Here is a 12,409-nt window from a genome sequence, read left to right as displayed (position 1 = left end):
GGTATTACATATGTGTCCTTATCCCTCCCATTGCCCCCCTCCCCCCCATCCTTGGTTGATTCTTGTATGTGTCCTGACCGGGGATCGAACCCGCAGCCACATTGTGGAGATCTTATTTCTTTCCCTAACACTTGTCTTTGGATGCCCTTCACCTGCAGGCGACAGGTTTCCCGACTTGAAGTCGGTGGAGCTCTGCTGCTGCTTGCCCCGAGCGGTGACGTCCATGCTCCATGCTCTTGGGGGGTCCTGCCCCCGGGACCCAGGGGCACTGCTGAAGGCAGTGCATTGTCTCATTCCCGACACCTGCCCTGTGCTGACTGCTCGCTTCTCTGCCCAGGGGACCATCAGCGTTGGCATCGACGCCACTGACCTCTTCGATCGCTATGAGGAGGAGTACGAAGATGTGTCCGGCGGCGGCTTTCCGCAGATTGAAATTAACAAGATGCACATCTCCCAGTCCATCGAGGTACAGCGCACAGGCGCCCGAGTGCAGTGGGCTGGGTGAACGAGGGAGTCTCCCAGGGTTCTTCTCATCTCTGTTTCTGAAGGCTGCAGTGAGCCCTGAAAAGAGAGAGCTGAAGTCCCAGCCTGTTTGTACTGCAGCCCCAGTGCCGGGCAGAGGCTTAGCTTCCGAGGGCTCAGGGCTTCGGTCAGGAAGTGCAAATGGCCTGGGCGCCAAGGTCGTGGTGGCTCTAGGGGAGAGAGCAGACCTCGTGGGCAGTTCAAGGACCGGTCCACACTCCCCTGTGCTGAGAACACTGTTCAGCTGAGCCCTGGGGCTGCTCTCTGGATGTGGCAGTGCCGGGCCATTCTCCTGAGGGGACAGCGGGTCTCTGCCTCTCATCTCCCTTGTTCTCAAGCGCATCAGCCCAGAACCTGAAGTCCTGGCTCAGTCGGGGCCACGGCAAGGCACCCAGAGCAGGCTGACGCCGTGGCACACTGAAGGCCAGCACCGAGTGTGCTGTTTCCCTGGTGTGTGGACATTTGCCCATTCAAGCTTTTACAAACCATGACCTTGGTGGCCACATGCAGTTCAGATGGCGAAGGGGGAGAAGTGAAGCCATTGGGGTGCTCCTGCCTCCCCCCGCCCCTGACGGTGGAGTCGCCTGACTTGGGCCTTGCTCTTACTGCCGTGTTAGGCTAGTCCAGTGGTCGGCAAACTCATTAGTCAGCAGAGCCAAATATCAACAGTACAACGATTGAAATTTCTTTTGAGAGCCACATTCTTTAAACTTAAACTTCTTCTAACGCCACTTCTTCAAAATAGACTCACCCAGGCCATGATATTTTGTGGAAGAGCCACACTCAAGCGGCCAGAGAGCCGCATGTGGCTCGCGAGCCGCAGTTTGCCGACCACGGCGCTAGTCCCTAGGCTGCTGCCCTGGCACTTCCTGCTGCTTGGACTCATCTGTTACCAGCACCTGTCATTTCCTAGGCACCCTTGACAGCGACGGACACAGCCATCCTCTCTGGAAGCCTCTCGACCCAGAATGGGAATGGAGGGGGTTCCATTAACTTCGCGCTCAGACGGGTCACCTCTGCGAAGGGATGGGGAGAGGTAAGCACGTTGGCTGGCGGCCATGACGTCCATCCCAAAGACTGACTTTGAACATGTACACTAAAAGCTGGCCCTCAGACGACCGAGGTTGACCTCATCACTGTACAGGGTACCAGGTGTCAAACTTCACAAGGGAACTCCCCAAGAGAAAAATGTCTCCGATCGGAGAGGGAACCCCGACTGCCGAACAGCTGAGTTAGGCCGGCACAGCAGCTTTCCGAGACGCCCACTTCCAGACAGCGAACCTCTGGAACTCGGGGCTTTGTTCCCTTTAAGCAAAGCCTGTAGGCTGGTTCGTTCCCCGCACAACCAGAAGGCAGGGCCTCTGTCTCGGTGCCCGGTCCACTAGTTGGCAGTCATTTAACAGCCAGTTCCGCCGAGCAAATTGAACGGCATCCAATTAACATTGAAGAGTTGCCTTGAAAGTCACCCAGACTAATAAATGAGGCAGCCGGGCTGGCGGCTTCCAGGCTGTGAGTCAGACCGCTCACGGGTGTAACGTCAGGCCCCTGAGAACCATCGCCAGTCACTGAGCCTGCGGGTGGCGAAGCTGAGCGGAATGGAAATGCAGGTGGCCCTGCGAGGGCCAGGGGGCCCACCTGACCGCACAGCAGGCACCCTGCGGGACACAGGAGCCAGGCTCCCCTTCCTCCCTGAGCTGGGGGGAGGGGCGGGGCGGTGTCTCCTGGAGGGAGGGGCTCCTTTCTGAAACACGCCTCAGTGGACAGGCGTCTGTCTGGCGGAGGTCAGGATGGGACAGTGAGTCTGCAGCCCCTGCCTTGGGAGCCCTGCCCAGGCCGGGGCATGGCATCGGGTGGAGGAATCACAGCGGTGCCGGCCTGGGACCTGGGCTGCTGCTGGAGATGAACCACCTTTAACGCTTCTCTCTTTCCTTTTCTGAACAGTTAGAATTCGGAGCTGGGGATCTGCAGGGCCCTCTCTTTGGTCTAAAGCTGTTCCGTAACCTCACGCCGAGATGGTAAATATACAGAGATTAACCCTCTTTGAGGCCTTTGTGGGTTGGAGAACAGGCTGTGTGATCTCTTTGTCAAGGTCATCTGGGTTTGCCGGCTGCGCTGCGGGTCCCTAGGCAGGCGCTGAGGCTGTGGGAGCAGGGTGCACAGAGCCCTGGTGGGCCTGGCTGCCCGGTGGTCTGCAGTCCTCTGGGGGGCTGTGAGGACCCCGAGACGGGGGGGAGGCGCCTTAAGGGGGCACTGGTTAGCGTCGGACACATTCATGAGCTCGGGCACCATCTCTGCCCCCGAGAATGAGGGTAAGCTCTGAAAGGGGCCCCTGAGCAGTGGAGCTCGGGAGACCCCTGTCTGTGGAGCGAAGGCGCCAGAGCTCTGAGCCCTGGGGCCCTAGTGTCACACTCCTAAACCCCCTCCCTGTCCCTTCTGGACCAGCAGGGGTGTCCTCGTTCGCACTCCGGGTACTGTGAGCTCAGCTGGGGATGGAGGGGAAGGTAAACCAGCTCTTTCCTGGGCGGTGACACGTAGCCCCAAGAGGCCTGGGGTGGAGCTCGCTCCGATGGGGGTGGTAGTGGCCACCCTGCGGGGAGACCGGCCCTGCCCTGCGGTCTGTAGTGAAAGCAGCTCCCCAGGCCCATCCGACACACGGAGCGGAGGGGGAGTGTGCGATAGAGGGCGCCACCCGGGGCAGGAGCAGAGCGCAGTGTGGGAAGATGGGCGCGGCCTGGGCAGAGAACGCGGGGAGGGGCTCCCGGCTCCCGATAGCCTATCGGTAGAATCCGGCTTCCCCACCTCTGCTCTAGGACTTGGACCAGGGTCTGGGGAGGGACAGGATTCATACTTTTAACCAGAGCATCCGGTGAGCAGTGTCTGTGCGTGTCGGCGTGGCCCTGGCCTTGTCTGCCTAGGGTTGTCACCTCTGCCCCACCCCTAATTGGAGCAAGCAGAGCAGGGCATTCTGAGGATCGGACACGTGAGGAGACACTTGAAGAAAATCCATGGGCCATTTCGTCTAGTTGAGCCTCAGAGTGTGCACAGAGCGGTCCCCGGGGTCTCGGGCTGGCTCGCCGTCAGCTTGGCAGGTGTGGAAGTTCCAGCATAGCCTCAGGTCGGCAGACCGAATGGAGGTTCATAACAAGGACACTGGCCATCAGTGTGCAGTGTCAGCTCTGAGGGCGCCCTGGTCCCAGCTCAGCTTCCTTGTGAGTCCACATCAGTGATGAGAAGTTGATGGTGTGGAATCGGCCCTAGAAAGGCAGCATGTTCTGCGGAAGGTTCTCGGTCTCCCGTGCCGGGCCTGCCTGCCGGTCTCCCCCAAGGCCTGTCTCTCTAGGACGTGCTGGATGAAAATCAACAGGGTCTCGCTGTTTATATTTTGGTTCTTTTAAATGTCACTGTGTCACTCTCTTAAAGTCCAGGGGTGACTTTTCTCTCTCTTCCTGCTGACTCCCCGTTGTGACTAAAGCAGAAAACGGTAGCCTTTGGGTGTGACTTGAGGATGAGCTGAATGCGGGGGGCGGGGGAGGGGGTTAGGTTGGGCCGGGGAGGGCAGAGCTCATTCACTTGGCTGTGGGAAGCCATTGCAGTCTGAGAGGAGCGAATGTGATCAGTTACCACACTTGTTACTTTAACTGCAAAAGGGTCGCCTCGGAGCTTGGGAAGAAGAGAGAGACTAGATTGAGTCACCCTGTGTGCTCACCTTTGAACACCTGGAGTCAAATGGTGTGAATCCTTTGCTTCTGAAATGCAGTACCCCTTCTACCCAGAAGGTGGGGCCGGCTCCCTGGAAACAAGCTGCAGGCCTTCCCGGAATGGCTGGCTGTGCGGGGGCTGGCGTGAGGTCGCAGCCGCACACGCTTTCCTTGTAACTAATGAGATGGCGCAGGAACTGGACTCCTGTTTGTGTCCGTCAGCCTGTGGCAAAGCTGGTGTCGTCATCCGTCGTGTGGCTTAAGTCACAGGACCTATTGAGGACGTTGAGGGAGGGCTTCGGGCACCAGCTCCCAAGCCGCTTCAGGCTGGGTGGCCGTCAGCATCCCGTGGGCAGGCTTGTCGTGCCTGGGCCCCCGGACATTCGGGCTGAATTGGTCTGGGTGGGCTCTGGGCAGTGGTTCTCAAACTGCTGCCGTTAGTCACCTGCAGCTTTTAACGCTCCAACCGGAACCCCGGCAGGAGCCCACCCACAGCGCTCTCTAGACTCGAGGTGAGGCTAGTGTGCGGCTCCCCAGGCGATTCTGACTTGCAGTGGGCCTGGCTCCCTGGCTGGGAGCAGGCAGTGCCTCTGGAGGGGCTGAAGTGGGGACGGGTGGGATGGGGGTGCAGATCAGCAGGGCGACAGCGGGAAGATTTCCACTGAGTCGCCCTCTGTCTCCCTCTTATGATAGAGGCTCGGCCTCCTGCTCTCCACGCTGGGGGTGGCCCGGGGTAATGGGCGTGCTGTGAGCAGGGTCTTAGCAGAGAGGAAGGGGCTGGGAACAGCTGAGAGCCGGCGTCATCCGGGACCTTTCTGTCTGCCCCCGCCCCCCAGCTTTGTGACGACCAACTGTGCGCTGCAGTTTTCATCCCGGGGGATCCGGCCTGGCCTCACCACTGTCCTGGCTCGGAACCTGGACAAGAACACCGTGGGCTACCTGCAGTGGCGGTGGGGCATCCAGTCGGCCATGAACACGAGCATCGTCCGGGACACCAAAACCAGCCACTTCACCGTGGCCCTGCAGGTGAGGCCGCGTCCGCCGCTCCCTCCGCGTGCCCCTGGCAGCCTGCCCCAGTCTGAGCGCCGGAGGGACCTCAGGGGGCGTGTCCCCATCACTCCCTCTCGGGGCGGAAATGCCGTTCTCAGGCTCCCAGGGTAGCTTAGCTGTGTCCAGTATCCTAAGCCAGAGGCCTTGTCACAGCTCTGCTGGGAGGCGCCCACAGAATCGGGGTGGGCAGCCCCGGTTGGTAGGTGACCCAGAGCAGAGTGTGCACTCAGATGCCACTTGCGCTGGGCAGGGGAGTGAGACAGGCCGCCCCTCAGGGGCAGCTCGGTGTTACCAGGTGTACCAGTTACTAATGCGGATTGTGTAATCAAAGAAAACACGGTAATTTCAAGAGAAACATCAAAAGTGCTTTGTTCAAAGTAATGTCCATCACTAGCTACACATTCCCCCATCTTTCAGGTAATTTGTGGATACCGTCCCAATAGAACTTTTCTTGTTTTGAGGCAAACCATTCAGAGACCCAATTTTCCACTTCTTCATACGTTTTGAAGTGCTGCTCAGAAAGTGCGTGTGCCATCGATCAGAACAAGTGGTCATCTGAAGGAGCAAGGTCTGGTGAATACAGCGGTTGGGTTAATACTTCCCAGGCAAGATCTTTTAACGTGTCTTTAACTGGTTTTGAAGTGTGTGATGGTGCGTTATCATGAAGCAAAATTACTTTGCTGTGTCTTCTGGCACATTCTGGTCGTTTTACGATCAAAGCGTGGCTCGAATTGATTATTTGTTGTCGGTAGCGATCAGTATTAACGGTTTCACCTGGTTTTAGAAGCTCATAATACACCACACCTTCCTGATCCCACCAAATGCAGAGCAGTGTCTTCTTTCTGAAGCGATTTGGCCTTGCAGTCGATGTTGATGGTTGACCTGGGTCAACCCATGATTTTGTGTGTTTGGGATTCTCAGAATAAATCCACTTTTTATTGCCAGTCACAATTCAATGCAAAAAAGACTTTCTTTTGTGCTGTTGAAGCACATTTTACTGATGACTTTTCGGTTTTCCATTTGTCTTTCGTTCAGTTGATGTGGCACCCATTTTCCTTCCTTTAAAATCTTTCCCATTGCTTGTAAACCATCGGAAATTGTTTGCTGAGCAACGTTTAATCTTTCTGCAAGTTGTTTTTGAGTTTGACACGCATCTTCATCCAATAATGCTTGTAATTGTTGGTCTTCAAACTTTTTCAGTTGACCTAGACGTTCTTTGTCTTTCACATCAAAACCATCACTTTTAAAGCATTTAAACCAGCGCTCACAAGTATCTTGAGATGGAGCATGTTCACCATAAGCTTCCCGAAGTATTCAGCAGCACTTTTCTTCAAAATAAAGTAATGAATTAAAACTTCTCGCAGATGCTCTTTTGGCACGAAATTCGACATTTTTTAAGCGTAAAAATATCTATGATGTTAACACCTTCAGAAAATTTGACATACAAAGTTTTGAAGCTTGTTGTCAATACAACAAAATAGCATACATATCAAATCGCATATATATCAACATATGTGTAACTCCACCTATTGAAAAAAATCCGCATTATTAACCAGTACAGCTGGTAGACTTCGTTCTCATGAGAAGGCAGGAAGCTGGGTTTTATGTGCAATCTTGTGTAAATATTGGCTACGGGTAAATTTTCCCACACCTCATGGGGCTGCCAGGTGGTGGCCCTGCCGAGAGGCCGGCCTGCGGTGTGTGCCCAGCGGCCAGTCACAGGCAGTGCCCTCCTGGCCACAGGGTCCCGGCCACCGGCCATGTCTCTTTCCCTGTCTTCTCAGCTCGGAATCCCTCACTCCTTCGCCCTGATCAGCTATCAGCACAAATTCCAGGATGATGATCAGACTCGCGTGAAAGGGTCCCTGAAGTGAGTGCTGGCCCCTGACCCGGAGCCTGCCCACGGGGTCTGCAGGTGGAGCTGGTTGGTGGAACAGCCTGCTCTGTCCACCTGTCACGTGTGACATTCTCAAGCGCCCCCTGCCGAGAGGCAGTGGGATTCACTCCTGTGGGGGCCCAGGGGTTGAACTGGGGGTCGAACGGCCAACCGGGATCGTCAGTGTCCTGGCTTTGTTCTGTCCACTCCCTGTGGGTGGTGGCAGGCGGGCGGGGGCGGGGGCGGGACCCACCCCTGTTGTGATGACAGTGCGGTGGACGGGCGCTGAGGGCCCTTGTCGCATCTCGCCCTCAGGGCCGGCTTCTTCGGGACGGTGGTGGAGTACGGCGCCGAAAGGAAGATCTCCAGGCACAGCGTGCTGGGGGCCGCTGTCAGCATCGGCGTCCCGCAGGGCGTTTCTCTCAAAGTCAAGTAAGTGGGCCTCGGATACTGTGGCCACCGGTTACCTGGCTTCCTGCCCACCTGGGCTGTACCACGTGCGGATGGAACAGGTTTCACTTGGATGTTCTCAAAGGAGCGGTTGCCTCTTCTGTCTTTGGTGTTTAAGCCGATGTCAGGGGCCCACGAACCGCCCTCGTTGGTGAGGCCCAGCGTCCACGGGCCTGCGTCCTCACTGCCCGCCTCCCGGCGGCCTGGGCACCTGGCCGGGTGCCGGCTCCTCGCCCCCTCACCCACACCGCGCGCCTCCAGCGTCCTCGGCAGCACAGGCAGCGGCGGTTATCCCTCTGCACCGGTCCGTCCTGCCCCTGCTGCCTCTGGCTTGACCTGCCGGTGGCTTCTGATCGCACAGCCTGAGAAATGGCCTCGCGCTGCCGCCTGTGCGTGAGTGCTGGGGACACGGGTTGTTGCAGTGTGAGCCCGGCACTGCCTCCGCGGGGGCAAAAGCCAGCGTCCCTCAGGGCCCCTGTGACCTGCCCTCTGGCCAGTGGGTACTTTACTTTTCAAAGAACCAGATTTTGGCTTTGCTGATTTTCTCTACTGTTTTCCTGTTTTCTGTTTCACTGATTTCTGATTTTATTTCCTTTTTTCTACTTATTTTTGTTTAATTGGCTCTTTTTTTCCCCAGCTTTTTAAGGTCAAGCCTTAGATTATTAATTTTAGACTTCTCTTTTGTTGTTGTTAATCCTCACATATTTTCATTGATTTTTTTTTTTAGAGAGACTGGGAGGGAGGGAGGAAGGAAGGGAGGGAAGGAGACGTCGATGTGAGAGAGACGTCCATACTGGTTGGTGCCGGCGTCAGTCGTGTGCTTCTTTTGATTGCTGTGCAGCATCACGTTGTGTAGCTGTCCACAGTCTGTCCATCAGTTTAAAGATATTTCCATTGTGCCCTGCCGGTGGCTCAGTGATTGAGCATCGTCCTATGAACCAGGAGGTCACGGTTCGATTCAGGTCAAGGGCACATGCCCAGGTTGGGGGCTCGATCCCCAGTAGGGGGGCGTGCAGGAGGCAGCCAATCAATGATTCTCTCTCATCATTGATGTTTCTCTCTCCCTTCCTCTCTGAAATCAATACAAATGTATATTTTTTAAAAAGACATTTCCATTGTTTACAGTGCTTAATGACTACAAACAAAGCCTATTAGACATCCCCGCGTAGGTTTTGTGTGGACAGTGAGTTCTGATTTCTCTTGGGTAAACAGGAGGAGTAGCTGCTGAGGTGTCTGGGGGTGTGCGCTCACTTCACACCAGGTGCCCAGCCTCCTCCGAGGCGGAGGTTTCATTTCACTTTCCCAACAGCAGCGTGAGCGTTCCAGTTTCTCCGCTTCCTCGCCAGCCTTTGGATACGGTCTTAATTTTGCCTATTTGAGTGGGTGTATAGGTATATCCTGTTATGGGGGTTTTTTTGTGGTTTTTTTATTAATATCTTTTTATTGAATTCAGAGAGGAAGGGAGGGAGGGAGAGAGAGGAGAGAGAGAGATAAAAACATCAATGATGAGAGCGAACCATCGATTGGTTGCCTCCTGCACGCCCCCTACTGGGGATCAAGGCCGAAACCCGGGCACGTGCCCTCAACTGGAATCGAACCTTGCAGTCTGCAGGCCGCCACTCTATCCACTGAACCAAACCAGCCAGGGCTCCTGTTGGGGTTTTGACTTGCATTTTCCTAATATCTAATGGTGGTGAGTTGAGCATCTTTTCATGTGCATATTTGCCATCCGTGTATCTTTTTTTATCTTTATTGTTGAAAGTATTACAGATGTTCCCTTTTCCCCCCACTAACCCCTCTAGACCACCCCACCACCTGCCCCAGGCCAGTGAAGTCTGCATTTAAATCCTTTGTCTGGGTTCTTACTGGGTTGTTGGTTGTTTTTGAGTTTGAGTGTTCTTGATCATTCTGGAGCTGCTTTTGTTTCTGAAGGATGTTGTCACTGGACATAGAATCCAGGGTTGACGGGTTTTCTCTCCGCGCTCGAAAGGTGATGTTTGCTCGTCTCCTGGCCTCAGCTGACTGACGGAGCCCATTCCCCAGTGGGACCTGCGTATAATGTCTGTTTCTCTGGCTCCTGGACTTGCGCTTTCCTTCTGTTTTCCGCATCTGACTGCCCTGCACTGGGTGCGGCTTGGCTGTGTCTGCTGCTTGGCTTTGGTAAACCTTGTGCATTTGGAAACTTGTGTGCCGCCTCAGATTTGGTATGTTTAGGCCATGGAGTCTTCAAATCATACTCCCGCCTTGTTCTCTCTCCTCTCTGGGCCCTAACCGCTTGTATATTAGGTCTCTCTCTTTTTTTAAGAGAGTGGAAGGGAGGGGAAGAGAGAGAGAGACATTGGTGTGAAAGAGCCACATTGATTGGTTGCCTCCTGCCTGTGCCCCAACAGGGGCTGGGGATCGAGCCTGAAACCGAGGTATGTGCCTTTGACCGGAATCAAACCTGCGACCCTTCAGTCGGCAGGCCAACGCTCTATCCAGGGAGCCGCACCGGCGAGAGCTGTATTCGATCTCTTGCTGCTTCCGGCAGGTTCCGGAGGCTCTGCCCTTTGTCTTAAGAAAAGCCGTTTCCATTGTTGACAGAGTGTGATGACGCAGACAAAGCCTATGTAGAAGCACCTGCTCCGGCCGCCCGCGTTTCTCTCTCTGTTCTGCCTCCTGAATCGTTCCCGTTGGTCCCTCCGCACGGACATTGGCTCCTCTCCTCAGCTGGGCCCGCTGTTGGCCCAGGAGCCCGTCGGTGAATGTAGATGGCTGTGAGCAGAGTTAAAACTTTAAACCCTCGCCTGTGCCCTAGCTGGTTTGGCTCCGTGGATAGAGCGGCGGCCTGCAGGCTGAAGGGTCCCAGGTCCAGTTCCACTCAAGGGCAGTGTGCAGGCAGCAACCAGTTTTAGCCAATCAAGGGGTACAGATGAGAGGTGCCCTTAGGCTAAAAGCTGGGGGACCAGGAAACCGGCTCCATTCTCCCAGCGCCAGCCCTCTCTTTGCCCTCGTACCTGACAGTCCGCCTGAGGGATGATCGGTCCAGTGAGAGCTGCTCGGCCGTTACTGGAAGCAGAACCCCTCAGCTTGCTAACTTCGGGTGTCTTCACACGCTCTTGCGGACTGGTAGACTAGGCCTGAGAAGTGGCTCTGTCTCCAGGGCACCTGGCGGAGTGCCCACTCCTGTCTCCGAGGCCACATCTGCTCTGGTCAAGCGTCAGTCTGTGGCTCTGCCCTTGAGGTCAGCAGGCGCTGGGCCTTTCTCCCGTCACATTCATCAGATCCCGCAGCTAGGCTGTGGAATGGGGCCAGCACAGGAGAGGTCCCTTCCACCTGGCGTGCGGTGTGTCAGAGGCTCCCTCCCTGGGGCGGAGACCCCGTAACTTCCCTGGAAACCTGACTCGCCTTCCATGTTGCTTTGCTTTTGTTTTCAGGTTAAACAGGGCCAGTCAGACTTACTTCTTCCCTATTCATCTGACGGATCAGCTGCTTCCCAGCGCCGTGTTCTACGCCACCGTGGGGCCCCTCGTGGTCTACTTCGCTATGCACCGTCTCATCATCAAGCCATACCTCAGGGCCCAGAAGGAGAGGTGAGTGTAAGCCGTGTCACGGGGACGTCACTAAACAACTCTGTGCCTCAGTTTCCTCGACTCTCCCATGGAGATGATACTAATAGAGCCCGCCCCATATTTATATTAGGAAACATATTTAATGTGTGCAAAATGCTTAGCATGGGGCGTGGTCCAAAATAAGGAGTCAGTAAATGTTGGCTGTTCTGGAAGGGCTGCTCTTAGCCTGCATCATGCATTCCTGCTTTCAGGAAGGATTGAATCGTTTACAAAACTGTGGAGACTTGAAACCAGGGGTTTTGTACGTCTGGTCCGCGGGCCATGTAACATGTGGCCCGGCCTGCCAAGGCAGAGGGTGTGTTAAGTCAGGGAGTTCAGGGTCCTGATTTCCCAGGAGGCTGGAGGCTGAAACAGGATGTGCTGGCTCAAGGCTTCTCACGGGACAGGGCGCGCTGCCCGGGGTCCCTGTGGTTGCCGAGGGGAGAGTGTATGTATGGGTCTGAAGGCGTGTGCTCGTCCTTCCCAGAAGGTTAGTGGTAATCCCCGAAGGGTGGCGTCTCCTGTGACGCACCTGCTCTGACCTCCCACGTCCCTGAGTCACTGTAGCTGAGGCTTCTCTCCACGGGGACTGGCGGTGGGTTACCCGTCCGCTCCGGCGAGGAGGCGGGAGCCATCCAGGGACACGGCGGAAGCTGCATGGCCTGTGACAAGCAGATTGGCTCGCGATGGTCTTGGAAATATTTTTAAAGTTCTGGGACTGGGCGTGCAGTGAGATCACAGACTGTGTGCTGGGCACAGGTCCACGCTAACGTGCGGCTTGTGTTCTTGTCGCCCAAGGGAGCTGGAGAAGCAAAGGGAAAGCACAGCCACCGACATCCTGCAGAAGAAGCAAGAGGCGGAAGCCGCGGTAAGCGCCGCCAGCCCCGGCCTTCGCTCTGTGCCCTGAGCGCTGCGAGCAGCCACACTGCTCCTCGGCCTCCGGCCTCCGGCCCCGGGCCTCACCTCGGCCTCAGGCCTCAGCCTGGGGCTCGGGCTGCTTCCCCGCAGCTGCGCGCGCATCGCAGTCTGTATGTCGCCACTGGCGTGTCATTCCGGGAGCTGCAGGCTCAGTTCCGGGGATGAGACTCGGTGACCCTCGGAAGGCATAGCAAGGTGTTTTCACGTGGTGGGTGGTGCCCCCTCTCCCTTCCCCTCACGTGACTTGTTTTACGTGACATAACGGACGTCCAGGATAAGTGACAGCACTGCCGGGTCCCTGCGGG

General features: G+C 56.1%; 1 protein-coding gene across 2 annotated transcripts in view; it reads left to right on the top strand.

Moving 5' to 3' along the window:
• Positions 1 to 12,409, top strand: part of DNAJC11 (DnaJ heat shock protein family (Hsp40) member C11) — a 48,304-nt gene that overhangs the window by 32,638 nt on the left and 3,257 nt on the right. For both annotated transcript variants that reach the window (XM_054721066.1, XM_054721067.1), the window contains exons 5-12: positions 338 to 466; positions 1,436 to 1,558; positions 2,464 to 2,537; positions 5,057 to 5,246; positions 7,055 to 7,140; positions 7,462 to 7,578; positions 11,013 to 11,168; positions 11,985 to 12,054. In XM_054721066.1, coding sequence (XP_054577041.1) covers positions 338 to 466; positions 1,436 to 1,558; positions 2,464 to 2,537; positions 5,057 to 5,246; positions 7,055 to 7,140; positions 7,462 to 7,578; positions 11,013 to 11,168; positions 11,985 to 12,054 — 945 coding nt within the window. The remainder of the gene's footprint in view (positions 1 to 337; positions 467 to 1,435; positions 1,559 to 2,463; positions 2,538 to 5,056; positions 5,247 to 7,054; positions 7,141 to 7,461; positions 7,579 to 11,012; positions 11,169 to 11,984; positions 12,055 to 12,409) is intronic.

Source organism: Eptesicus fuscus, chromosome 9 (assembly GCF_027574615.1).
Source record: "Eptesicus fuscus isolate TK198812 chromosome 9, DD_ASM_mEF_20220401, whole genome shotgun sequence".
Taxonomy (NCBI): Eukaryota; Metazoa; Chordata; class Mammalia; order Chiroptera; family Vespertilionidae; genus Eptesicus; species Eptesicus fuscus.
The sequence above is the reverse complement of the archived record's forward strand: the minus strand, read 5'-3'. Positions and strand labels throughout refer to the sequence as shown.